We start from the raw sequence: 27,057 nt of genomic DNA on the forward strand, positions 1-27,057 counted from the left end.
CTTTTCCCGCTGATCAAGGGGGCGTGGACAGGGCAGGGCGCATGCGCAGTGCTCCTCGCGAGCGGCGGGGCAGGTGGGAACACATGTTCCGTGAGCTGGCGCGGCGGGCGCTGGGTCTTGACGCCCCTGGTTACCGCTTGTTTTCCGTGGGATCCTGGTGGTGGGAGAGTGAGGCGTCCATAGCACCGATATGGAAGCCGTCCTCTAGGTAAATCCCTGGGGTCTGCGGACCAGGGGAGGGAAACTTTCTACCCTCACAGGTCAGAGGCCAGAGGGGGTGGCCTGCTGGGGGGTTTTTGACTCCCTGTCACTTCAGGCTTCAGTTTCCCCTTAAGGGGCAAGTGATTGGGCAAATGATTTCTTAAGGCCACATTGGGAGGTGGGGAGTGGTTGGAGGTGGGAAGCAGAGGTGGGGTGGTGTCCGAGGGGGAGGGACACAGGCGCTGGCCGGGGGACCCAGCGCAAGGGGACTTGGTCTCCCTGAGCCAATAGAACGGGAGCCCTGGGATGGCCGTACGCGGCTGCCGTGAATGGAGCAGTGCCCTTGCACAGAGTGGGGCCTGGAGTTTCATCTGTAAAGTGGGCTGATCAGCCCCACGGGCTGATGTGAGAATGTTGGACACCCTGAACTCCTCGATTCACCTGCTGTAAATCTCTCAGAACACCCTGTGGGCTCTGCCTTGCTCTCCAAAATTCAGCCCAGGCCCACCATCCTCCTCTTTCTCCTGGAAGACTGGACAGTGTCCTCTCGCTCTCTCTGCTCTCTTTCCTTTCATTCTTCTAGAGCTCCAGGCTCTATTTTGCACACAGCAGCATGCAGAGGAATCTTTTAAAACTATAAAGTGGATCAAGGGCACATCTTTCCTTAACGCTTCCAAAGGGCTTTCTGCTGAATTTGGAATCAGTTGTAAACCTCTTATTCAGGCTTACACAGCCCCCTGTGCTTTGCTCCCATGCTCCCCCTTGCTTATTGCAGTTCAGCCACATGGGTCTTTCCATCCTTGGAGAGCACTAGGCTCCTTCCAGCGTCAGGATCTTTGCATTTGCTGATCCCTCTTCTTGGGACGTTGTATGCTATGGCTTATCTAGGTTTGAATCCCAGTTTCCCTCCTCCAGAGTGGGCTAAATGGGGAGGTCCCCTAGTTTGTGGGCCACATCTGCCTTGCGAGCTAAAAATGGTTTTACGTTTTTAACTGTTGGAAAGTCAAAAGAAGAGTAATATCTTAGGGTATGTGCAAACTGTATGAAATTTAAGTTGCAGTGTCCATAAATATAGTTTTATTTGAAAACAGCCACACTTATTTCTATATTGTGTATGGCTGCTTTCCAGCTGCAACAGCAGAACTAAGTGCTTATAACGGACACTGTCTGACCAACAAAACTTAAAATATTTATTATTTGGGTCTTTATAGAAGTTTCCCAACCTCTGATCTAGTACATGTGTATCTACATTGTTGTCCTATATGTATCTGTACAACCAGTGGAGTGTGATACATGTTTAACAACTGCTTCTCTGGGGGAGAATGTGTGTGTCAGTATGTATGTATGTATGTGTATATGTGTGTGTCTATATGTGTATGGTTTATTGTAAATTTTACTGATTTTCCTATCACTGTCGTAAGTCTAGAAGACACTTAATAAAATAATTAATTGAACCCTGTTTTGTAATGCTGATTTTCTCGGTATATATACTTCATGGCCGATTTCAGGCTAGTGGTGTGACTGTCACTAACCACAAAGTTGGGAAGAGATGCATAGTAGCACTCTCTGTTTTTTTCCAGAGCTTGCTACTTTCTCAGTGGTCCCCAAACCAGCAACATTCACATCACTTGGAAGCATATTAGAAATACCAAATCCTGAATCAGAATCTGCATTTTTAACAAGCTACCCAGGGGCTTCCTATGCACATTAGATCTTGAGACTCACTGTTAAACTTTTAAAATATATATATATTTTATTGATTTCAGAGAGAGGAAGGGAGAGGAAAAGAGAGAGAGAAACATCAATGATGAATGAGAGTGATTGATCCACTGCCTCCTGTACGCCCCCTGCTGGGGATCGAGCCCACAACCCGGGCATGTGCCCTGACCAGGAATTGAACCGAGATCTCCTGGATCATTGGTTGATGCTCAACCACTGAGACACACTGGCTGGGCTGTCAGAAACTTTTAAGTGGAACTTTTATTTATTATTGGGAGTGGGGTATGTTTAATACTATTAAATTTTTTTTCTAACTTTACTTAATAGACATTTGGATTCTGCTACCCTAGATTTTGCCACCAGGCTTCAGGCACAGGCCACAGACCTTGAGTCAGAAATTCTCCAGGAATAGCTAGAATATCAGTGCTAGAAAGGGCCCTGGGGGGGGCATCATCAAGTCCATCTGGTGGTCTGCAGCAGTGTGTGGACTTAGGTTTTCTCATTTCTAGCTTGTTGGTTTCATTATATTCATTATATATCATTACATATAACCCCTTCTTGGCCTTTGCCGTATCTCTGAACCCTCTGACCTTTAATGAATTAATATGTTTCTTTCTTTGCCTTTTTATTGTTCTAAAGTTAACGTTAAATAGACACTGTATGTCACCATTTAAAATAGAAAACTGCAAGCCATGAATAGGAGGTGATTGTAAAAATAAACAGGGCCCTGGCTGGTGTGGCTCAGTTGGTTGAGCGTTTTCCCATGCACTGAAAGGTCACCAGTTCGATTCCCAGTCAGGGCACACCCTGGTTGTGGGCTCTATCCCTAACAGGGGATGTGCAAGTGGCAGCTGATGGATGTCTCTCTCTCTTTCCCCTCCCTTCCTCTCTCTTAAAAAAAAAAAAAAAAATCAATAAAAACATATTTTTAAAATGCTAAAAAAAATATAAACTGGAAAACAAAATAAGGTTTTAAAATTCTGGGTGGCTACTGTTCCAAGGTGCTGAGCCTCACGCCTGCTTTTTCTTTGATGTAAAGAGAGATTAGCAAATTATTAGAGGGGGATTAAAGGCGTACTATCACTTAACTGAAATTTCTCCTTGACATGATGAGAAGGCATGAAAGGTAATTGAAAATGGGATAACTATAATCCATGTGATTTGGTGCCATTTAATGCCATGTCTACACGTCTCCGAGTCATTTCATACACCACATTCATCCCACACTTCAGGAACTCCCAGAAACTCGTCATCACTTGATAAAATATAATCCGGTTGTGGTTTTTCAAGGCACATTGAGAGATGCTAAACCTATCAGCCTGACAGCCAACTGAATTTCCACTGGTTTCACAATTTTTATCACAGTGTCAGTAACTGCCAACATCATGCCCTTTAAACTTTCTTTTGATTTCTTTACTGGGTCTCCTCTAACAAATTAATTTAGTCAGTATTTATTTATTAAGCAAATATTTGTTCATCACCTACTGTGGTGGTTTTAAAATATGGCCCCAAATTATTTGGCCCTCTTCCCATCAAGAGTTGAAGTCTCTGTTCCCTTCCCTTTAATGCAGATGGGCTTGTTACTGGTCCATCAGTAGAGTGTAGTAGAAATGACACTATGTAACTTACAAGGCTAGGTCATAAAAGAGACAGAGGATGTAACTTCTACCTGCTTTGCTGGGACACTTGCTCTTAAAAGCCTTCGGCCATCATGTAAGTAGTCCAACTGCCCTGAGCCTGCCATGCTGTGAGAAGCTGAAACACAGGGACCATAAACCCCGAGAGAAAACTGCCCAGCCTATCCCTTGCCATTCCTTACCTACAGAAACCATGAAAGATAAGTGATGGTTGCTGTTATTAGCCACTAAATTTGGGGGATATTTTTTATGCAGCAATATATATATCCACCAGACCTATTGTGCATCAGGCACTGCTTTACATGTTGGGGTCTAGAATGAACAAGACAGACCCTGCCTTCCCAGAGCTTTGTATTCTTCTGTGGGGAGACTGACAATAGACAGGTAAGCAAAATAATTTGAGATAGTGACTAGTGTTACAAAGAAAACAGCACATTATGACAGAGTGACAGAAAGGGGATACTTTAAATTGGCTGGTCAGGGAAGTCCCCTCTGAAGGGGTAATTTTAGTAGAAGATCTATAGGAGAAGCATTCTAGACAGAACAGTGAGTGCAAAGGTCCTGAGGCAGGAACCAGGTTGGTGAGCTGGAGGAGCAGTGAGGAGCTCAGTGTGGGCCAGGGCAGAGTGAGGAAATGAGGTCAGGAAGGGACAGGCAGGGCCTTGTAGGCCACAGTGAGGAATTTGGAGTTTTTCCTAATATAAGAGTTGGAAGTGGGAAGTGGAGGGATCCAAATTGTTTCCCTTAAACTGCTGATCTGCCTCTCTGCTGCCTGCTTCCTCCTTGGCTTAGCAGGAGACAAGTCTGAGGTACCCCTGAGCCCCGGACTGAGCTGAGAACTGTGAACTTCCTTCTCCATAGCCAAGATGGAAAATGGCTTCTATAGTTGGGCTCCAGGTAAAAGAGCCTTCACAGCTGTAATTCAGTCCTTGTTTTCCCATCATGGGCAAGGAGCCAGCATGTGAAGAATTATCTTCAGTGTGCCCAGCCCCACACTGAGGTCAAGGACCCAGAGATGAATCAGATACAGTCCCTTCCCTCAGGGAGCTCAGAGTCAGGTGGGGGACAGAGGGAAGTCATCTTGGTTGCCTCCCCTGCTTAGCACCGTTCCCTGTCCTCCCTTAGTCCTGTGAGTTCCTGACAGCAGGATGTCCAGTGTGACTGATACTGACACTGAGAGGGCAACTCCTGATAAGCTGAGTGCATCAGCTTCCCTCCTGTATTCTGCAGCAGTTAAATATGGTATGGAAATACTTACCTTACTCTATTTTATGTGGAATTAATTTTTTTTTAGCTTTCACCCTGGCCAGTGTGGCTCAGTTGGTTGGGCATCATCGTGTGCACCAAAAGATTGCAGGTTCGATTCCCAGTCAGGGCACATACCAGCTTGATCGCAGGTAGGGACCATGCAGGAGGCAGCTGATGGATGTTCTGCTCTCATATCGATGTTTCTCTTTCTTCCTCTCTAACAATCGATAAAAATATTAAAAAAATTTTTTTAACTTACAAATTAAAATCAGACTTATCAAAAAGTTGCAAAAATAGTACCAAGACATTCCACATAGCTTTTACCCAGATTCCGCAATATTTACATCTCAGGTAAACAGTGCCATGACCAACACCAGGAAATTAACACCATGCAGCACTCTTAATGTACAAACCTTAGTCATACTTCATCCATTCATCACTAACTTTTTTTTCTTTTCAGGATCCAGTCCAATATCCCTCCATACATGTAGATGTTATTTCTCCTTAGTCTCCTTCTGTAGGGATCAATTCCTCAGCCTTATTTTTCCTTAACCATAACACTGGTAACGAGTACTGCCCAGTTATTTGTAGAATGCCCTTAATTTGAAATTTGTTTGATGTTTCCTCTTGATTAAATTCTGGTGATGCATTTTGGGTGGGAATAATGTGGGAGTGATGTTGTGTTCTCAAGGTGCCCTATTAGGGAGACAGGTGATATCGATTTGTGTTACCACCGATGATAACTTAGATCACTTGGTTTAGATGATGTCTGCTAGGTTACTGCTTTCCCTCTTGTAATTATTTAATATCTAGCGGGGAGATAAGTAAATAGGGAATATCTGAGGAAGAGGAGGAGAGGCAGAGGGAGGAAAGAGCTTGTGGTCTTTCTGGGCAGTTGCAGTTTAGTCAACAAACCAGCCCCCATTCTAGGCAAAATCTGAGCTCACAGTGTTTGCAGGCCAGAAGGAAAAGGCTGTGTCACACAGTGACCGCTTGGGGGCGGCAGAAGATTGGGATGAATTCAAAAAGGCTCCAGAAAAAAAGTAATTCATTCCTTCTTCCTTTAAAAAATTTTAAAAAAAATTGATTTTAGAGGAAGAGAGAGAGAGACATCAATTTGTTGTTCCACTTATTTATGCGTTCATTGGTTGATTCTTGTATATGCCCTGACTGGGATCAAACCTGCAACCGTGGTGCATTGTATTGGGACCATGCTCTAACCAGCTGAGCTACCCGGCCCTTCCAAGTAAATTTGCTGGGTCTCAAAGGCTCTGCATCTGTTGGGGTCTGGCATCTCCTGGGAATCAGGTCAGTAGGCGCTGGCTGCACCAGCACAGAGGTAGACATGTCTTGGTTTCACCATACCTAGTTGCTGAGGATCACACTGCCGTCAGTATGCATGTGCTACCTCTAAAATGAACTCCGGATCCTGGGAGGGCTTCAGGGGTCTGAGAATCCCTTCTGAACCTGCCTGCAAAATTCATGGGGGCGATGGCTGGGTGGCTCAGTTGGTTGGAGGTCCTCCCATATACCAAAAGATTGTGGGTTTGATTCAGTCAAGGCACATACCTAGGTTGCCAGTTCTGTCCCCAGTCAGAGCAAGTATGGGAGGCACCCAATCCATGTTTCTCTCTCCTCCTCCCTTTCTATCTAAAATCAATGAAAAACAAACCCCCCCCCACACCATATCCTAGGGCGAGGATTAAAAAAACAAAAGACTCATGGGTACTAAGGATGTCTCACTTTGGAGACTGGTTGCAAACCCCAAAAACCACCTCTGGCCAAATGTAAGCAAAGGGGGAATTTGCTTGAAAGTTAAGAGGATGCTGATAAGATCAAAGAGAAAAGAAAGAGAAGAAACTGGGTAGTTCCAGCCGTCTTGGTCCTTGGTTGGGAACCATTTAGCAGTATCAGAGAGGCACCTCCTGAGAATGCCCAAAATACAATTGCTTTCAGTCTCACAGTCATTCAGCTCCCCCTTCAGAATCAGGAAAAAGTATCGCCTGGGCCCAGGGCCACAGGCACGCATTAACCTCTGTCCTGCCTGCATTCCCCTGCTATCCAGTTCAGGCGTCCTTCGGTTGTTGAGTGCCTCTAGGTGCCCAGCTGCTGGTGAGGTGCCATTTGAGGTATCTTGATGCCAGTGGAGGCGTCTAGTGGGAACTTATACATATGAGGGCTGAGGGAGGGCACTTCTCAATCCATTTTGTGGTCATGGGCCTCTCACTGATGGGTCACCACCCCAGAATGAAACCCCAAGTCCTTGCCAGGATCTAGGCAGCCCTCCTTGTCTCCCCCCATTTGCCCCTCTTGCCCCACCACTAACCCTGCGCCGGCCACAGCGGCCTCCTTGCTGCTCCACACACACGACAAGCCTGTTCCCAGTGCTGGAGCAGTGTCCTTCAGTATATGAGAGAACCCACACAGAAATGGTGTTTAAAACCATGGGAGAAGGGTTATCCCAAAAGAAGGTGGAGCAGATGCTGGATAGCAAAACCCCACAGTTGTCCATCATAGAGGATTCTAGAAGGAACACATGATCTCAAAATGGGGTGAGAACTACTCTCTGGTATTGTGCCTTTGGATACATATGAACATTCAATACATTACAGCCCAATACCATACACGTATGTATGATATACATATTAATATATTACTGAAATTAAGATTTTACAAAGCCATGTTTATATTTATTACATCAACACTCCTGATCTTTTCCATTTCTATCCTAATCCATTAAAAAGAAAACTAAACTGGTCCTAAGTCACAAGCATGATTTTATAACCCACTCGGCCTGCCTTTGGGCACATGGCTCTGAGGCCTCTCGGCCGCCTTCTCTACTTACACTTCCACACAGCTCCCACAGTTCCCACTTATAGACCTTAAGTACCTAGCTGACCTCCTTGCTTCCACTTTCCTCATGTGTGATCCACCCTGCCAGAATCGGTCCAGCTTCGATAAAAAAATTCTAGTGGTGGCCTCCTGAGTTTCTCTTTGTCCATTCCTCATCATTCCTCCACATTTCCTCTCCTTTCTCCTACCTTCCCATGATCACCAGGAATAGTGCCTTCCCCCAGAAGCCTCCTTCATTCATTTATTCACTCATTCACTAAGTGTTTGTTGAGCATTCACTGTGCTAGAACTGGGAAATAGTCTTGAGCAAGGCAGACAAGAGTTAACACCTGCAGTTGGTGTGTATGGGCACCTCACATCTTGCTTCAGAGTTCTTGCTACCAGTTCTTGGAGATAGGAACATCTGTGGGTCTCCTGCACCCCTCTCTCCCAACTGTGGCTTACTAAATTTTGACCGGGGGCCGCTGAAACTGTAATGATCACCAGGGACCCAGGCTCCTGTCACATTGCTTTGCCACCCTTATAGAACATCCACCTCAAGATCTAAAATGGCTCTTGGTGCTCCAGCCATCATGTCTGCATTCCAGCCAGCAGCTTCAATTTTCCCATGTGTACAATGGGGGTAACACCTACCTTGGAAGATTTTCAAAAAGAGATCAGACCAGAGTGTCTATCGTGGAGCTCCTGTGATTATGCAGAAGCTCCCAGAGGATCTTGGTAGGACTGGGTTCCCTTTATTGTGTAGTGCCTGCTCCCCAGAGCCCTACGCAGTGGGCCCTCGAGGGACTTGAGAGCCTGTGGGCCTTCAGCAGGCTCCCCTGCTCAGCTCTCCCAGCCCTGGGGCAGTAATCACATGGGAAACGCCCAGGCTCAATCCCTTACCAGCCACTCAGGCCCCAAGGGCAGGGACTGATTCTCCCCCTCTGGGGGCTCTGCCACTCCAACACCCAGCCTGGTTCTCTGAAGGGGAAGGCCAGGGGTGGCTGCTGTTTGGTGCAAGGGCTGGTGCTGCTAAGTAGCTGAAATCATGAATCACCAGATGGTAGGGGTGAGTCTGCATTCCATGAGCCTGGCCAGGAGTCAGCACAGAGTTAGGGTCTGAAGAGGAGGAAGTTCCCTTGGATCAGCCCTGGAATTTGTGGGGCCCAGTGAAAAATGAAGACATAGGCCCTTTGTTCAAATATTAAGAATTTTAAGATAATGACCGCAGAGCATTAAGCCAAGCACAAACCCTGGAGTCCCAGCCCAAGGAAGTGATGGACGATTTTAGTGTCACCTGGGGGCCCCAGGGCCACCCCCTGGGACAGAGAGGCTGAGCATCCCTGGGGCATGTGGGACATGTGGGGCCTGTCAGCGAGAAGCTGCTTTTAGGGGAGCCTGCTCCGGAATGGCATCACTCTCCTCTGCAGGGTTTCTTCAAAGTCCCATGATCCCCTGTGTCACAGTCCCCTGGGAAGGGGTGGTCACAAGACAGATTCCCAGCCCCCCCCCCAATCCCAAGAGGCAGGCTTTCTTTAGTTGGGGTCTGGGATTGGTGATTTTGGAATAAGCTCTAGCATTGGTTCTTAGGGGATTCTGGAGTTTGGCCCCCACCACTCTACAGAGTAAAACTTGAGAACAACTGATGGGCTGCTTCAGCGGCTGGAGTGTGGATTTTTTTCTGTAATATTTGAATGAATTTACTCTGTAAACAAATGGCCTCAACCATCCTGTGCTAAGAATTGTTTCTTGCCATCTTTGGCCCTGGACTGGCCTTGCTAAATGAAGCTTAAAGAACATGCTCCTTCTCCAGTGCTCCCCAGAGAGCTGGGAGAAAAGTGCTGGAGGCTGCTGCTTCCAAGCAGGCCAGGGCAGGGGACAGGCCAGGAGGGAGGGCCTGCTCTCCAGGACCACTGCAGCAGGTGGGGGGTGGGGGGCTGGAGTGGGGATTGTGACCCCCCCCAGATGGGTATGCTTAATGTGTTTACTGCAATGAAAAACGAGAACAGGCTTGGAAGGCTTGTGTCTTTACTGTCATTTGTAGTCCTCATGGAATCCTGCAAAGGACAAGACAGAGCCTAAGGCAGAACCCAGCTGGCACTGGGAAAGAAGAGGCAGGCCATTACAGTTCACGCACCGTGAGCTTCAGTGCCTTCCAGCAGAGGAGGTGTACATTTAAAGACATTCTTTCTGTCTGATTTCATCTAAGTCTTGAACACTAAGACCAGACAAACCTTGTGATCATTATGGACTTTAGGTTTCTAGAATCAGTGCCTATCTTTCTTGCTACCCCCTCCCCCACCACCACCCTGCACACCTGGCGAGGGCTGAGGTGGGCCCAGCTCTCCTGCTTGACATGAATGAGAAAAAATATTGGGGACCAAATGTACTGCAATATACATTCTTAAGAAACGTTCTAATAACAATTGGAGCACAAAACTATTGGTATAAACATATTTCCAAAGATAAACTATTGCATTGCATTAGATGGCGCTTCCTAGACTAGAGGTTTGTCTTTCTTTGCAGTTGCTTTTGGGACAGAACTCTCACATGGAACTAACCAGTGCAACGTGTTGCTATGGACACAGATCGGGAGTTTAAAGTTCAGGGCTGTCCAAGTCCTTGGGATCTGTTTGTCCCCAGAGAAGATCTTATCTTCGAATAGTTCAAGATGGGACCTGCCCGGGGTCACCATGCTCCAGGATTGCCAATTCCTAGGCAGGGGTTCTAGAAGATTCTGTGGAGCATGCTGCAGGCATGGCTATTTGTGCAGACTTGGTGGGATGGTGGGACTCTGAATGCACCACTGAAACACTGACTGCCTTGGCCCTCTTGGAACAGACACATTCCAGACTCAGCGGTTTGGCTTAATGTTGGCTGTGACCTTGGACAGAACCACAGTCCTTCCCATTGCTGGTAACACTTCTGGTGTTAACTCTTAAAGACACAGAGGGCCTATTTATGTGACTTGTTCTTTGAGCCACATGGGGCATGTCGTGGGCTGCTTGCCATCTTGGGACATGTTGTGGGGACCTTTGGCATCTAGAGCTCGGGCACCTGTGGGGCCGCCTACGTGCTTCAGCCAAGGACAGCCTGTCCACGAGAGCCTATGGGGCACAGTGCGGAGACAGTCCTTTTCTATCCCAGGGGCACCAGGTCAGCTTGGGACTGCCTAACAGCTGCAAGACACCCTTCCTTCCTGGGATCTACCTGAGTTTTAAAAATCACGGTGAAAACTGGACTGAGCTGAATGGAGAAGCCCAACGCAGAGGTGCCGACCTGCCCAGCGTGGTCTTTCCAGCTCTCGGTGGGGTGTGTGGAAGTGGCCTGAAGGTCACAGTCCAGCAGGCAGGAGAACTAAGTCAGGAGGAAAAGATGATCCGGGTGGTGCCCGGGGAGCCACTCAGGTCCTCAGGACTGGGCGTGACCTTTGGCCGTGATGAACAACAGTTTTTCTTCGGGAGGAATAGCATGTCCTTTCAGGGTGCCCATGCCATGGGACCCTGTGAGTCAGAGTTAAGGTCACTTCATGTAAGAGGCACGACTTCGGTGGAGCTCCAGGAGGCCGGGCGGGCCTGGGGAAGGGCCTCAGTGCTGCATACCCTACAGGGAGTGGTTTGGGTCACTGCGCTCCCGTTTTACCAGGGGCTCACCCAGGCTGCGGGCATCTGCATCAGCCTCACTGCTCCGGTCTTCACTGATGTCATCTGTAGGGTCAGTGTTGGGGAGAAGGGGGTGGGTGGGGGACAACGGGAGGGAGGGAGAGAGAAGCACATCCTCAGAGAGGGGCCCTGGCATGAAAAGACCTCAGCTGTGGTCTGGGTTAACCTGGTCCTTCCCAGCCTTCTTAGCCATGACCTCTCTTGACCAGTGTTCATTTGCCTGGGTCATATTCCTGGCAGGTGTTCCCTTGGTGCTTGGGCCTCCCACCCCCATGGGGCAGGGAATGGGCCGGAGGTGGGGGCCTTTCTGCCCCTCTCCCCCTTCAAATCCTTCCTCCTACCTCATTCCTGGCTATGGCCCTGCTCTTTGGGGCCTGGTGTGGGGTGCCCAGGGATCAGGATTAAATGTCCCCCCGAAGTACCACACGCAAGCAGGAGGGGGCAGGGCTGCTCCTCTGAGCCCCAGCTGGGGCCAGCCCTTCAGAGGCATCACTGGGACACCTACTGCTGCCTAGGTGTCACCCGCTGTTTGGATGCCAGCTCCTGAGGCCTTCAACCCACCCCAGGAGCTCCCCTGATTTCTACCAGGCCAAAGGCAGGAGGAAGCCTCATAGGAAAGCCATGGACACACCCACCTTTGTCCAGCAGTGTCAGTGACAGGGAGGCGAGATCGTTGAACTGAAAGAGAGAAGAACAGAGTCAGGACCCTCCACAGAATGGGTCCCAGTGAATGTTAGCAATGTCATCCACCCACAATTAAAACAGGCTTTTGCTTTGTAAGTGAGGGACCCTTACATAAGAAGTAGCTATGATGCTGTGTGTCCCCTCTAACGCTTTCTGGGCTGTGTCTGGGAGATGCTGGAGGGTTGAGGGGGTGCTGACTGCTCAGGCCAGCAAGGAGACAGGGGCTATGGCCTCTGAAATAGTTACAGTAAAGGAATAGCTGGCATTTATAAAGGGCTTATTTTATGTTCCAAAAGCTGTATAAGTATCACTTCATTTCTTCCTTAAAACAACCCTACATGATCCAGAAGTTCCATTCCTGGGTAGATACCCAAAAGAACTGAAAACAGGTATTTGAACAAAAATTTGTACACACATGTTCATTGCAGCGCGATTCACAATAGCCAAAAGGTAGAAACAACCCACGTGTCCATCAGCAGATGAATAGACAAACAAAATGTTGAATATATCCACATACTGGAATATTACTCAGCCATGAAAAAGAGCAAAGCACTGACATTTGCTACAACGTGGATGAATCTTGAAAATATGATGCTCAGTGTGAAAAGCCAGACACCAAAGGCCACACAGTGTGTGATTCCATTTATGTGAAATGTCCAGACAGGCAAATCCAGAGACAGGAAGATTCATGGTTGTCTGGGACTGGGGAGGAGGATGGGGAGTGACTGCTGGGAGGGAGGTTTCTCTTTGGAGTGATGGACTATTCTGGAATTAGATAGAGGCGATAGTTGCACAATATTGTGAATTTACTAAATGCCACTGAGTTGTTCACTTCAAAATGGTTAAAATAGTAAATTTTATGTTATATGTAGTTTACAATAAAAACCCCACAGGGTCGGGTGTTTGAGGCCTCATTCAGAGGCAAGATCTCCTGTCCAGGGTGAGAGTAAATAGTTGGCAGAGGAGCCAGGATCTGAACCCAGGTCTGCATACTCCAGCATGAGAGCTCTTTCCTGCTTACTGTCCACTGTGTCATGCTCAGCAGCCTCCCTCATCCCTACAGGCTGCTCTGGAGTCCTCACCTCTCCCATCACGGCAATGGGTGTCTCCCCGGTTGCCTTGGCGACGCGGTGCTCCACCAGGTAGAACATGTACTCATCATACAGCAGGCGGATCAGGTGGAAGGAACCAAAGCTGGCAGCACTGCGCAGGGTAAGGTCTCGAATCACCATGGAGCTGGGAAATGGGCAGACAGAGGCTAGGCACCTTCCAGGAGCATGGGGCCCCATCAGGCAAGCAAACCAGGCTTTTCTTCAGGTCTGAGGTCATCTGGGGACCCCTTAGACCTACAAGGGGCATGCCAACTGCCAGACCACCTCCGTGTCTCAGTGTGACTACGGTGGGGACAGAAAGATGGGAGGTGGGCAGGAGCAGTGGCTCTAAGAAGAAGCTACTGAACATAAAGGTGACAGTGTCTGACATAAGCCTTAGAGAAAGCCTTTGGTAAGGAGTCTTTTCAGTGCCATACTGACTCCCCAACAGCAGGCCACCTTTCCCGGCCTTCCCTGTATCCCTCCCTCCTCCTGCCACTCCTCAGTCTGTGATTTAGGTATCTAAAAACAAGAGAGAATTTCAGGGTGTTTCTGCCTTTGGGGTTGGCAAACTAAAGCCCAAACCTAGCTTACCAGCCTGTTTTTGTACAACCTGAGAGCTAAGAATGGCTTTTACATTTTAAATGGTTGGGGAAAAAGTCAAAAGAACTATTTTGTGACCCATGAAAAGTAACTGAAATTCACATTTCAGTGTTTATAAATAAAGTTTTATTGACACACAGCCATGTCTGTTTACAAGTTGTGTGCCATGTGCCAGTAAAACTATTATTCAAAAATACTTATTATTCGATTCTTTTTAAAAAACAAAAAGCAACCCCTGATTTAAAGCAAGTATATGACATGGCACCCAACCAGAAACCCTGGCCTACAAACATCTTCCATGTAGCCCCAAACACTCAAATGTCCATCTCAGAGCTCACCTACCCTCAGTTAAGTCTAATCACTACTGTAGCAATAAAAGAGGCAGGGCAAGACAGGAAGGGAGACAATGTAAACACAGGCTGTTACAGCAATGAAATACGGGGGTCATCATACTGGGGTAGCTCTGATGCCTTGAGCCTAGTAAGCAAACCAAAATCTAAGCCATGTCAGTCAATGTCTGAGAGTGAAACTTACAAAGTCACAACTAGTTCCCACATAAGGCAGCTGCTGGAACTGTGGCCAATCAGATCATTTCCCTGCTTTGCTTCCTCATCTTCGTAAACACCTCACCCTCATTTCTGTTGGTGGAGGCTCCTGACCACTTCGGGTTTGACGCTGCCCAATGCAAATCGGTGTTTGCTCAAATAAATGTTTGGAAATTTTAATGTATCTCAGTTTAAATTTTTTTTTTTAAAGAACTATTTTCTTTTTTTTTTAAATGTATCTTTATTGATTTCAGAGAGAGGAAAGGAGAGGGAAAGAGAGAGAGAGATAGAAACATCAATGATGAGTCATTGATCGGCTGCCTCCTGCACACCCCTGACTGGGAATCAAGCCCGCAACCCGGGCATGTGCCCTGATCAGGAATCGAACCCCTATCGCCTGGATCCTAGGTCAACTCTCAACCACTGAGCCACGCCTGGCCAGGCTCAGTTTAACTTTTAATAGGCTGAAAAGGTCTATACTTGTATATTCACAGTGGGGCTGCAGGTGAGTCAGTAAAGACAGCTGATGACATATCAGTTTATTCAATCTTTTTGTATCTCTGGGCCAGCATGTAGATGCACTCTGAAAGCAGTTTTGTTCAGCCATAGAAAGTAAGAGCTGGCTTCAGCTGGTTGTGGCTTTGAGATGGCTTAGGAAGGGTAACCAAGGAAGGGACCCAGGTGGTGACTGTGTCCAAATTGGCACTTTAGAAAGCAAAAGTCACTTGAAGAACATTCATGAATGCAAAGGCAGTACTTATAAGTGGACAGGATGAAAGGTCTCAGGGTTTGTGATGTGTTTTCTCTTTAGAAGCTTCTTTGACTCTCTGTGGCCAACCCCCTTAAAGTACATGCACAGACATGGACTGCAGGTCCCTGGGAAGGAGGCTCTCACCCCCTGCCCACCTCTTGCTGCTCCCTCTCCCTCCATTCCCCACCCCAGGGATCTGTGCTTGGTTTGACATTGTGCCAGCTTCCTTCTGAACACTGTTTGTCAGACACAAGGTAACAGGTCTGGATACTCATGACGACTCAAGCTGTTCAAACACTGTCTGTTGCTGCTGCTCTGTTAGGGGACCCCAGGTCCACACACTTCAGGTCTCACTCCCCATCTATGGCCCACCTAGCTCGGTTCCAGGCTCCCTTTCCCTGAAACCCCCACCTGCTCCTGTGGATCAGGTGCTGGTACTCTGTATGCCCCCACCCTCAGCCTTGGTGTCTGGTGCGATGCTCCAGCTCAAGTAGCTTTTTTGAACCATTTCCATGGTTGCTTGGTATGTTTTGGGTTCTCCACATGGGCTGATAGCTTCCTGCAGTAGGAACATCAGTAGAACTCCACCAGAAGAAGCTCAACCCGAGCTTGGTGATCCCTCAAGAAGCTTGTGCCCATCCATTTACCGTTTTCTGGTGGATGCTATAAAAAGAGGTCCTTGAAATGTAATAAAATGAAGTCAGGTAGTGTTTCATCCTTATGGAGAAAAGCGCCTCGTGTCACAGAGGCAACGGCCCCCTTCAGCTTTAGCTGTGCTCGTTTCTGCATTTCTGTCGTAGGCGCATCCTGCTGCTCTCAACTGTTCCGATCATGACTTTCCCTGAGACGTGCCACCACAGGGACTCTGTCTCTGTACCCAGACTCGGAGGTGCACCCCCTTCTTTGTCCATCATCTCAGTGTTGCTTTACAGTACTTTTTGGCTCAGTTGGTGTTCCTTTATGTGGCAATAGGGTGTTATGTGGCTCACAGCTGAGCCAGACAGTATATTAGGCTCACATTTCCTTCCTTATTCATTCACCCAACACACATTTAGGTGCTGGGGATAGTGCAGTGGACAAAAGCAACATCCAGGCTCTTGGGGAGTGTGCTCGATCACAGAGGAGACAGACAACAGATAGGCAAACAGAGAACAAAGTGATAGGTGACCATGAGAAAAAGCAAGGCATGGGGGACAGAGGATGAGCAGGTGTATGCTTTTATTTAGAAAGGTCTGAGAAGGCCTCTGGTGATGACCCAGCCACATGACTATCTGGGGGAAGGGTGTTCCAGGCCGAGGAAGGGCAGTGCAAAGGCCCTGAGGTGGGAAGGCTAGAGTAGGGTATGAGGAGGGAGTTGGGAACAGGGAGTTACTGGGCAGTTGGCTAAGAGGCCAGCGAAGTTTTTTTTTGTTTTTTTTATAAGACCCAGATTGTAAATATTTTCAGCTTTGTGGCCACAACTCTGCTAAGGACCCATAAACAAATGAGTATGGCCGAGTGCTAATAACAGTTTATTTGCACAGTCAGGTGAAGGGTTGGTGTGACCTGCCAGCTGTAGTTCCCTGACCGACTGGATCATGCATGGCCTGAAAGCCTTAGAGTGGCTATCATTTTCCTGGGGTTAACTGCTTCCTTCTTTAAAAGTGCTCAATTTTCCATGTATTTATCACTGAGACCAGGACTCCCCTGCAGAACTGCCAGGCTGCCGTCAGCAAGCACAGTTGATATCTTTTGGGTTTTGTCCCTCCTGAAGTCCGGGTTCCCCTGCTCCCATCTGCAAAGGTTAGAATCGTATCTTGGAAACTGTTTTCCTTCAGAGTTCTGAAGATACTACTTTCTTGTCTACTAGATTCTGCATTCTGTTTCAGTCAGACACTCTGTTCTGGTCCCTAGGCCTGCTGCTTTTTCTTGGGAACCTTTATAGCTGTCTCCTAATCTTGCTGCCCTGAAATTCTGCAGGGATGCTCCTTGGGAAGGCTGCCATTCATCGTGCTGGAAACGTGGCGGCTTCTTCAGTTTGGAGACTGGTGCCCTTCAGTTCTGAGAGAGCTTCTTGATTATGGTTTTATTATTTTCTTTCCCTCCATTTTCTCTCTTACTTAAAAAAAAATTCCTATCAGTTGGATATTGAACCTTCTGGATCAAATCCTTTCATTTTTCTTTCATGATTTTTCTCACATTTTTTTCTCTCTCTTATGTTTACTTCCTGTGATAGTTTATGTGTCAGCTTGGCTAGGCTCTAGTACCCAGTTATTCAATCAAACAGAGGTCTAGGTGTTGCTGTAAAAGCATTTTGTGGCTGTGGATCATATCTCTCACCTCTCAACATTAAGTGGAGTAGATTACCCTTGATAACATGGGCCTCATCTAATCAGTTGAAAGGCGTTCAGAGCAAAACTGAGGTTTCCCTGAAGAAGAAATCCCACCCTGGCCTGCAGTTTCAGTGCCTGCCTGAGAGTCTCCAGCCTGCTGGCCTACCCTACAGATTTCAGACTTTCTGGCCCCACAACTACATGAGCCAGTTCCTTAAAATAAATCTCCTTATATATTACTATATAATAATTATTATTCCTATATTTATATACAATTATGATTATAATATATTTCCATATATAATTAAAAATATATATACTCCCTGACACCTGACCCTTGCCTACTACCATTCTGTAGGGACACATGGACCACGGGGGAACTGACGCCTCTTTCTGCCTTCTGCTTGCACTTGGCAGTGAGTGACTAAAAGCCCAATGGCTGCTCCTGGTCTGGCTCACTGACCTAACTGACCACCTCACACCATCTGCCAAACTCTTGCTCTCACTCATCTCCTATCTGCCATCATCTGTTCTTCTGTTTCCTTGTCCTGGGGGTTTATGCTTTTCTCCACTTCTTTTGCTGCCACTTCGTGGGGTTTTGCTAGGGAGCAGAAATAAACGCATGGGCTTAAGCTGCTGCTTCTCCAGGAGGCCTGATGATGATTTCTATCTGTGGAAGCCTGCCACCTGCTTTTAGGCCACAGGGGGCATCTGGACCTGAGCCTGGGAGCCAAGTCTGCCAAGATGAGGCCCACAGTGGGCCTTGGTTTGGGCATTAGGCTACTGAAGGCAGGATAACCTCTGGAGTCCTCCACCCCTGCCTTCCTGGAGTTCTTGGGGAGCTCAAGGGGCACTTACCTATAAAAGGACCATTTCAGCAGGAACTGTCGGGCGGCCTTAGGGAAGCTGGGGCTGCCTGCATGCTGCTTCAGGACTTGCGTGACCACGTTGTCGAGCCAGCTGGCCCACTGGTCCAGGGAGCTCTGCTGCTGCAGGGTCAGCTTGAAGTCCTGTTCCAGCCGCTGTACCACGCTCTCCTTGCACTGGCACACCCACGAGGCTTGCTCCTGCAGGCACAAGGGCGGTGGGTCAGAACAGAGGGTCAGTGATAGCCTCCCAAACCAACTCCATGGGTGAGAGCACAGGGACCCCGACTGCGGCCATCTCCTGAGCACCAGCTCCACACTTGAACTTATGCTGAGCATGCACGCATCCTCACCCTTGGCCTTGCCCAATTGCAGTCAAGCACCATTAGTACCCATTTCACGGGGGCAGAGACGAATGGACCAGAGGGGGAACCTGCCTGGGGATATAAGGACTTAAATCCAGGCTTCCTGAACCCGTATCTCCGATTATACCATGTCTTTGGGTTGTTTTATTTTTGAGTGACCACTCATGAATGTGTATGTGTGTTTAGTGGATAAACCCAGGGCCTGAACTAGACATAAGTACAGTAGCAGGGTCCACTTGCTAACAGCCTGAACTTTTCTAAGGCCAAAGAAAGAACCATGAATGTGGCAATAGGAAGGCACATTTTTAAAGAAAATGAACCAAGGTGATGGTCACAACTTCTAGAGGCTGAGAAATCCTGGAGTGGAAACCTGTGGTCCCTGGGTCGGCTGACTCTGATTTGGTTCATGCAACAGAAATGTGCACTGGGTTTGCTATGGGCTGCAGTTTGAGGGTTTGTGCATTTTTCTAGAGGGTAGAAGGCTAGGCCAGAGGGGTGGGGGTCACATGCACGTTGCCCCTGCTCTGCAGTCTGGTCCTGGTGTCCCATGTCCCAGGCTTTGGGGAACCATGTTGGGGAAAGTCACCTGCACATTGGCAAAGTCCACGCGGTTGAGGTCACTGAGCATCTGGTTGATCTGGGAAGTATTCTGAAGCACGGCCCGGGCCGCCTGCGCCAGGTGATTGAGGGATGTGTATCTCCGTAGGGTCTGGGCAAAGGCACTGACCACGCTGACCTGTGGCCGAAGATGGCACAAGAGGGTGAGCTATAAGCACGTAGGAAAAGCCTATTCTCTCTTCTCCTTGGAGGGCATGGGCTCAGGGCAGTTGAGGGGCAAGGAAAATAGATGCACCCTTGTGACAGTCTCAAGAACCCATAGAATGAGAATCAGTGAAGGACACAGAGGTCACCAACACATCACGTGGCATCTATAGCAGACGGCGTGCCATCAATTCCTTCAGCTCTCTGGAGTGGTTGATGAGAATACAGGTTCCTGGGCCCATGGGGTCAGACTCTGTGGCTGTGGCCTGGGAATCTGCAGTTTACCGACTACATAGGTGGTTCTTTTGCTCCCTGAAGTTGCAATATCACCGGCCTTACAGAGCAATTCCAGACTGTAGGCAGGTAGACCAGACACCCAGAATCTGGCCTTCTCTGTAAACGGCAGCTCTTTAAGAAATGTGTGCGAGTCCAGCTGGCGTGGCTCAGCTGTTGAGCATCGACCTAGGATCCAGAAGATTGCAGTTTGATTCCCAGTCAGGGCACATGCCTGGATTGCACCCCCAGTAGGGGGTGTGCAGGAGGCAGCCAATTGATGACTCTCTCATCATTGATGTTTCTATCTCTCTCTCTCCTTCTCCCTTCCTCTCTCTGAAATCAATAAAGACATCTTAAAAAAAAAAAAGTGTGTGAGTCCTGGTCTGCATTGCTCAGTGGTTAGAGTGTCACCCTGCGTACTGGAGGGTTGATTCCTGTTCAAGGGCATGTCCCTGGGTTGCAGGTCCGATCCTCGAGCCCGGGTTTGTGTGGGAGGCAACCAATCGATGTGTCTCTGCCACAGCGATGTTTCTCTCTCTCTCTTCCTCTACTCCCCTTTTCACTCTCTCTGAAACCAATCGAAAAAATATCCTCACTCCCTGAGTGAGGATTAAGAAAAGAAAGAAATGTGTGCGAGGATGATTGCAAAAGGTTCTTCTCTTTTTCACATGTGGGCCAAATCTCCACATTTAAATTCTGATTTGTGGCCAAGACTAATGTAATAAGGGTAAAGCAAGGAGATTAAATTCCCATCTTTTCAAGAGCATAGAAACATTCAATCTGTTGTGAGTTGACCCAAATGTATCACATAAAATGGCATCTTCATCACACTCCTCCCTGCCAGCACCTATCCTACATCAGCATCCTCCTCAGGACTTCCTGAAGGGACCACTGATCCTCAGGATACACAGGAGTGAGTGGCTCTCTCTGGGGCCCCGCAGTCAAGTTCCCCTGGAGCAGAGTGAGAAGAGCCCTCTCCTCTGAGCCACTCCCGGCCCCCTCAACAGCACAGCAGGGCTCAAGGGGTCCCAGACCCATGGCCTCTGCTTCTGGTTACCAGTGTGGTCTGAAGGCCCAGACCCCAACCCCAGGAGTTACCTTAGTCTGGATAACCTGTTGTGGGAAGTCGCTCATGGCATTCGTCAACCAGCCTTCCAAGCTCTTGGCAAAGTTACGAATGGCCTGTGTCAAGGTGCCTGGAGATGGAACCACGATATTAACAGCGAGAAAGGCAAAACCTCACCCATTGGGATCAGCCATGAGTGTAAGAGATGCAAATGTAATGAAAGTTACCACCCAACAAGCAACACAGAGGAAAAGAGAACAATGGAAGAGCACAGGCATGGGGGACAATTTGGGACACTTAGTGAGGGGAGCTTCGAGTAAGAGTTAGGGCTCATCCAGATTGTTCATCTCTGTCTACACCTGTCTACACTAGGGGTTCTCACCTAGGGTGATCCTGCCCCCCGCCGCCCCAGGGATACTGGGCAATGTCTGGGGACATATATGGTTCTCACGACTGGGGGTGCTCATGGCATCGAATAAGTGGGGGCCAGGGATGCTGCTCAACAGCCCATAGTGTCCAGGACGATCCCACATTGACCTGGCCCCAGTGTCAGCAATGCTGAAACCGAGACCCTGATACACATGCATGTAAATATATTCTACCAACTTCTAAATTTATTTTGAGATGGCTTACAATAAGAAGGAAATAATAAGACTCTCTAAAAAAAGAAAACAATCCCCTAAGTGTAAAAGCAAATCTACCCCAAATTCAAACCTTAATATAGACTTACTACACACTACACTTAACAGTTGTTGGACAGGCAAGGCCACAGGCCACAGGATAAATGCAACTGTTATGCTGTTTCCCATTTTCTGGCACAAAAGCAGCAGACCAGTTTATTAAGAAATACACGGAATTTCTGAGCACTGACACAAATGTGCATAGGTCACCTGTCAAGGGAAGCCTGTGGTGCCTGCTGAAGGCATTAAGAGCGAGGCCTCGGTGCCCTGCTTGCTTGCCCTTCACTTGGGATGGTACTGCCACCCAGGATGCTGGGAGCCCACAAGAGATGCTGGCATGATTGGTGCCCCCTGGTGGTGGGCATTGTCATCACCTCCAGAGGCCTCGCAGGCAGTTCCCAGTGGCCCTGGGAAGGTCCATGTCAGCCCCAATGGGTATAGCCGTCAAGGCCCATGATTTCATTTTTTTCTCCTTTCCTTAATTAAGGATGCTGGAATTGAGAAAATTCTATAGAGTCCATCCTTCGGTGTTAAAGAGTCACAGGGTTGGGAGGAAGCTAAGCGCAGCCTCAGATCAACCTGGGCGAGGTGGGTTAAAACCGGATTCATACTATCCCTAGGGCTTTCAGCAAATGCAGCAGTCTGGAGGGGTATGGATGTCATGAGGCTTTGCCCCGCCTTCTAGAGACCCAGAAGCCCACAGCATTGGGCAGCAGCACGAAGCCCTAAGCCCAGCCCAGGCCATGTGGGCAGTGACCTGAGGGTGGGCAGCCCTCACCAGAGCCAAAATGGGCCCTCCCTCCTTCTCTCCCTGGGTCAGTGACAAGGAAAACGGGCAGGCAAGGGTGAGCATCTTTCCGGGGTGACTAAGCTGCTGCTCTCACTGGATTCTCAGTGTCCCAAGTCTGAGCTGGACCTGACAAGGTGGCTGCAGGGGTGCAGGGACAGGAAGGAGAGAAGGCAGGTGAGGCAAGCTGCTTACTGGGTACTGGCCGCAGCACGTCGGGGATGAGCACCTCCACCAGAGCCTGGTAGAGGATGTGGTCACAGTTCCTCATCCATTTAAGGATGGGGTCGCATTTACACAGAGACACCAGCTTGTCCTTCGGGAGGATGGTGGCTTCAGGGATCTCATCACTGTGGGGGAATAGAGGACACGAGGTAAGCCATGGCCAGGAGACCACCCGAGTTCACATTCTCCATGCAGGTCATGCTGTCCAACCCGCCTATGGCTGAGGCAGTGACATTTCCCACTGTAGCTACAGCTGAGGTGACTTCTCTTTGGGATGGCATATGGTCACCAATAAAATCAGTCATTTGAAACAAGTGAATGAGCAATGTGAATTATAAATCAACTATCAGAAGTAAAAAACAACATGTAATTATGGAGGGAGCATTCTTGGAAAGTTGACGCATTTGTCTGTGGGTTGAAGTATGGGTGTCATTGGGCATGTCTGGGGGGACGACCACAGGTACCTGGCTGGTAGAGAGGCGGGGCCGTCGCTAGAGGAGGCTTTAGCATTCCAGAAGGAAAGCCACAGCTTCTCAATGTAGTGGAACTGGAGGTTCATCACGACATCTAAAGTTGCCTGGACGTTAAAACGGCTGGTTAGACGCATGAATGTGGATCACTTATCATCAGGGCATTCTAAGCAATCATTCATGATTTGGGCTGTGGGGGAGGGAAGGGTCTTTTGAAATCAGAGAGAGGCCACAGTGGAGATGGAAATGGATGGAGGAGCGCTGTCCAGGGGACAGAGATTCTATCTGCTCCTTGGCTAGAGGGAGCAGGTGGTCACTCCTGGGTCCTCCATGTTGTCAGGGACACCTGGGGATGTCTGAGCATTTGGTAGTCCTGGGGAGGCACACTGGGCTCTACACTCAGGCCCTGGGAGCACTGAGGCTCCCACTGAATCCCCACAGCCCAGGTGTGGGCTCTTCCCGGGGCGCTTCCTGGAGGGGGCAGTCACCTCACAGTGCCGCCGATAGGCCAGTTGCAGGGCCTTGACATCCTGAAGCGTGATGCTCTCCTGCAGTAAGATGCTGCCCAGGTCAGGAGCTGGGAACTCTGGGAAGACGTGGGAGACATCTGGGGGGACGGAAATAGGGTCATCAGCAGACCTGCAGACGGTCCACAAGCAGAAGCTGGGCTGGGAGTCCCATGTGTTGGGGGACACTGTCCAGAAGTGCCAGTGACCACCTGACAACCCTGGAGTGGCATCCTGGCTCCTCTGAGCAGTCACACAGCTTTTGTAAGCTTTGGTTTTCTCAGGTACAAAATGGGGACAGCATTATCATCTCCCAGAGACATGAAATATTCCGAGACAGACAAAGCATTGTGCCAGGGCCTGGACACAGTGAGTGCTCTCATCACCCCACCATGGGGGCCAGTCAGAGCAGCACATCTGGGGACAAAGCTGGCCCTGTGGTGACCTCCCGGGCCTGACAACCTCTCCAGAAGACCCAATATAGGAGGGCTCTGTTCAGGCTCAAGAAATACACTAAAGCCAGGCCGGTGTTGCTCAGTGGTTGAGCATCAACCCATGCACCACGAGGTCGCTGGCTTGATTACAGTCAGGGCGTATGCCTCCGTTGTGGGCTCAGTCCCCTGTAGGGGGAGTATAGGAGGCAGTTGATGGATCTCTCAGCAATGTTCTTATCTCTCCCTGTACCTTCCTCTCTCTATAAAATCAATACAAACATATTTAAAAAAATAGAAATCAACTTTAATCAGTGATCTCATTAAAAAGAAAGAAAGAAATACAGGAAAAATACACCCAGACCACTGATATCTCAGTGTGTGTATGCTTATGACACTGATCAGTGACCCTCCCTGGGCATGTTCAGGTGGTAGGTTCTTGGTTAGCACACAATCCCAAGAAAGCAGTGTGGGCCAACTGTGTGTGTGTGTTGGGGGGGGGGGACTGTCTGTCCCACAGTTTCCAGGGAAGAGGGCCAGGCAGCCCTTTGTGAGGGTACTGGGAGGGGAGTAACACAGTTTTTTAGGGGTCTTGAGCATCCAGGTAAGCAAGGAAGAGAACCCAGGAGGACAGCCAAATCCTGCTGCTGCCCTGAGCTGACAGTACATCTAGCCCTGGGCAGTGTGGCTCAGTTAGTTGGAGCCTTTTCCCATATACCAAAAGGTCGCAGGTTTGATTCCTGGTCAGGGCACATACAAGAATCAACCAAGGAATGATAAGTGGAACAACAAATTGATGTCTCTCTGTCTAAAAAATAAATAAATAAATAAATAAATAAAATAAATTTATAAAAAATAAAAGGTGTCACACAAGAAAACTGTTTAATACACTCCTTTAGATGCTGCTGGTGCTGAAACCCACAAGCATCCAGAAGTGCCGAGGAGATCCGGAGCTGTCACAGCAGGCCCTGCACCAAGGGTGGGGACACCACTGCTTACCTATGTACTGCTGGTGGTGCTGGCTCTGGGCGGCCATGGTCTGCTCTGGCGTGCTGTGCAGGCTGCTGTGCGAGCCATTGTCCCCAAGGCTGTCCGACTTCTGAACTGGCCGGTACCTGGGTAGAAGACACACGTGCCACCATGAGACCCCAGCAGCACTGCCTAGAAGGGGCCCGAGAAGCAAAGGATGCAGTGGTATGTGTATAATTTTTAAATAATTGTGGTCAAAACACATAACAAAATGTACCACCTCGATCATTTTAACAAAATGTACCACCTTGATCATTTTAACAAAATGTACCACCGTGATCATTTTTAAGTGTATAGTCAGTCTAATGACATTAAGCACATTCACATTGTTATGCAACCATCACCACCATCCATCTCCAGAACTTTCTATCTCCCCAAACTGAAACTGTCCTCATTAAACACTACCTTCCTCCCCCCTTCCCCAGCCCCTGGCTCTCACTATCTACTTTCTGACTCTGTTGACCTGACTCTTCTAGGAACTTCTTATGACTGAACCTCCTATAGTATTTGTCCTTTTGTGCCTGGCTTCTCTCATTGAGCATAATGTCCTCCAGGTTCATCCCCATTGTCACATGTGTCAAATGTCCTTCCTCTTTATGGCTAAATCCTATTCCATGGCATGTATATGTATATTACATTTTAATTATCCATTCATCTGCTGTTGGATACTAGGGTTGCTTGTATGTATATATACATAGTATTCTAATACTTCTCTCTTAGAAGACAAGTGAACTTCACACATGGAATCTCAAATATCTTACTATTGTATGGTATTGAAGGAAATTCTGAGACTTTCCTTTTGCTCTAAGCCAGAAAGCAGTAGACAGCCTGTGCGGGCAGCAAACTGAGAAACATCAAGAGAAGGGCCTCCCAGGCGACTTGTCCTTCTGAGCCCAGAGGGATGCTTTGAGGTGGTATGTGAGGCAGGAGGGGCGGGGGTGGGAGATTCGGGCCAGAACTGGGAGTGCCTTTGTGGAAAGTGGGGCCAGGCTCACTGTGAAGAGGAAGAAATGCCACTCAGATGTTCGTGGACAACCTTACTCGGGGTGGTTCCAAGTGTTGCCATGAAATACGTGCAGCTGCTCCTAGAGTTATGTGCTACTTGGGGTATAAATTCACAGGTGCTTGCAGGGGCCGAAAAATCAAACAGGAGGCTTTTCAGTCCATGTCTATGGAAAACCAGGGTCAGGATGGACTGTTGGTCCTGTTCTGATGTGTTGTCTCCTGGAGACTCTCTTCTGTGACTTCCAACTCCTGTGATCGGCCATGTGGTTGGGAGTTACGGGACACGTTAGAGCAGCTGAAATGAGATTTTGAACCACACAGACTGGCAGACACATGAAGGTGCCCTGTGGGGGTGAGGGAGGCAAAGTATCCACCTTGAAGCAGCCTGGACTCTGGAGAGGGAGCCTGGGAGACTAGAAGGCTGCCAGGGAGGTGACATTCTAGTGGGAACCTGAACCAGCAAACTAGAGCTGTTGAGGGCCAACTCTGCCACTTGTTTTATAAATTCATGTTTCAGTGTTCATATATAAAGTTTTATTGGCACACAGCCATACCCACTCATTTACAAATCATCTGTGGCAGCTCTCACACACAACAGCAGATTGAATAGTCACAACCTGCAAAGCTCAAGGTATTTATTTGTTCTCTGGCCTTTACAGAAAAGTTTGCTGACTGCTGCCTTAAAAGATGAGTAGGTTTGTGACGGGAAAAGAGAACATTACAGAAAATGACCAGGCCTTTCCAGCCATCAGATTAAAATGTCAGGAAGAAAGCAGCAACTTAAGTCTATAGGATCCTTTCTCCTGGTTTCTTGGGTTATTTTCAGTTTTCTCTCTTTTTTTCCTATCAGCTAAAAAATTAAAGATCTGTGATTCCAACTTTATGACATTCTGGAAAACAAAAAACTATGAAGACAGTAAAAAGATCAGGGTTTGCCAGAGGCTGGGGGTAGGGATAAATAAGTGGGGCACGGAGAATTTTCAGGGCAGTGAAAATACTGTAATGGTGGATACATGTCATTATACATTTGTCCAAATGTGTGGAATGTACAATACCAGGATGAACCCTAATGCAAACTATGAACTTGGGGTGATCTCGATGTGTCAATGTAGGGTCGATTGGAACAAATGTGCCACTCTGGTGGGGGAGGTGGATAGTGGGGAGGCTGTGCATGTGTGGGGCAGGGGATGTATGTACCTTTCACTCAATTTTGCTGTGACCTAAAACTGCTCTAAAAAATGACTTTAAAAAAAAAAAAAAAAAAAGACAATGCTATGGAATTTCAGTTATTTGGTGAGGTTTCA

At 48.3% G+C, this 27,057-nt stretch overlaps 1 protein-coding gene and 1 long non-coding RNA gene across 5 annotated transcripts in view; one reads left to right on the forward strand and one right to left on the reverse strand.

The window, feature by feature from the left end:
- Positions 1–29: 29 nt before the first annotated feature.
- LOC308556833 lies at positions 30–27,000 on the forward strand. Its single transcript, XR_013998763.1, has 3 exons — positions 30–208; positions 13,047–13,195; positions 24,619–27,000. It is a non-coding gene; the product is annotated as an uncharacterized lncRNA (long non-coding RNA).
- Positions 9,590–27,057, reverse strand: part of RFX2 (regulatory factor X2) — an 85,158-nt gene continuing 67,690 nt past the window's right edge. For all 4 annotated transcript variants that reach the window (XM_081136469.1, XM_081136468.1, XM_081136466.1 and 1 more), the window contains 10 exons: positions 24,719–24,834; positions 23,271–23,389; positions 22,777–22,889; positions 22,283–22,437; positions 20,653–20,750; positions 19,103–19,252; positions 18,144–18,352; positions 13,066–13,219; positions 11,935–11,977; positions 9,590–11,344 (listed from right to left, as the gene is read on the reverse strand). In XM_081136469.1, the coding sequence (XP_080992595.1) occupies positions 11,241–11,344; positions 11,935–11,977; positions 13,066–13,219; positions 18,144–18,352; positions 19,103–19,252; positions 20,653–20,750; positions 22,283–22,437; positions 22,777–22,889; positions 23,271–23,389; positions 24,719–24,834 (1,261 nt within the window). In that variant the 3' untranslated portion in view covers positions 9,590–11,240. The remainder of the gene's footprint in view (positions 11,345–11,934; positions 11,978–13,065; positions 13,220–18,143; positions 18,353–19,102; positions 19,253–20,652; positions 20,751–22,282; positions 22,438–22,776; positions 22,890–23,270; positions 23,390–24,718; positions 24,835–27,057) is intronic.

Source organism: Miniopterus schreibersii (genome assembly GCF_964146895.1).
Source record: "Miniopterus schreibersii genome assembly, chromosome: 4".
Classification (NCBI taxonomy): Eukaryota; Metazoa; Chordata; class Mammalia; order Chiroptera; family Miniopteridae; genus Miniopterus; species Miniopterus schreibersii.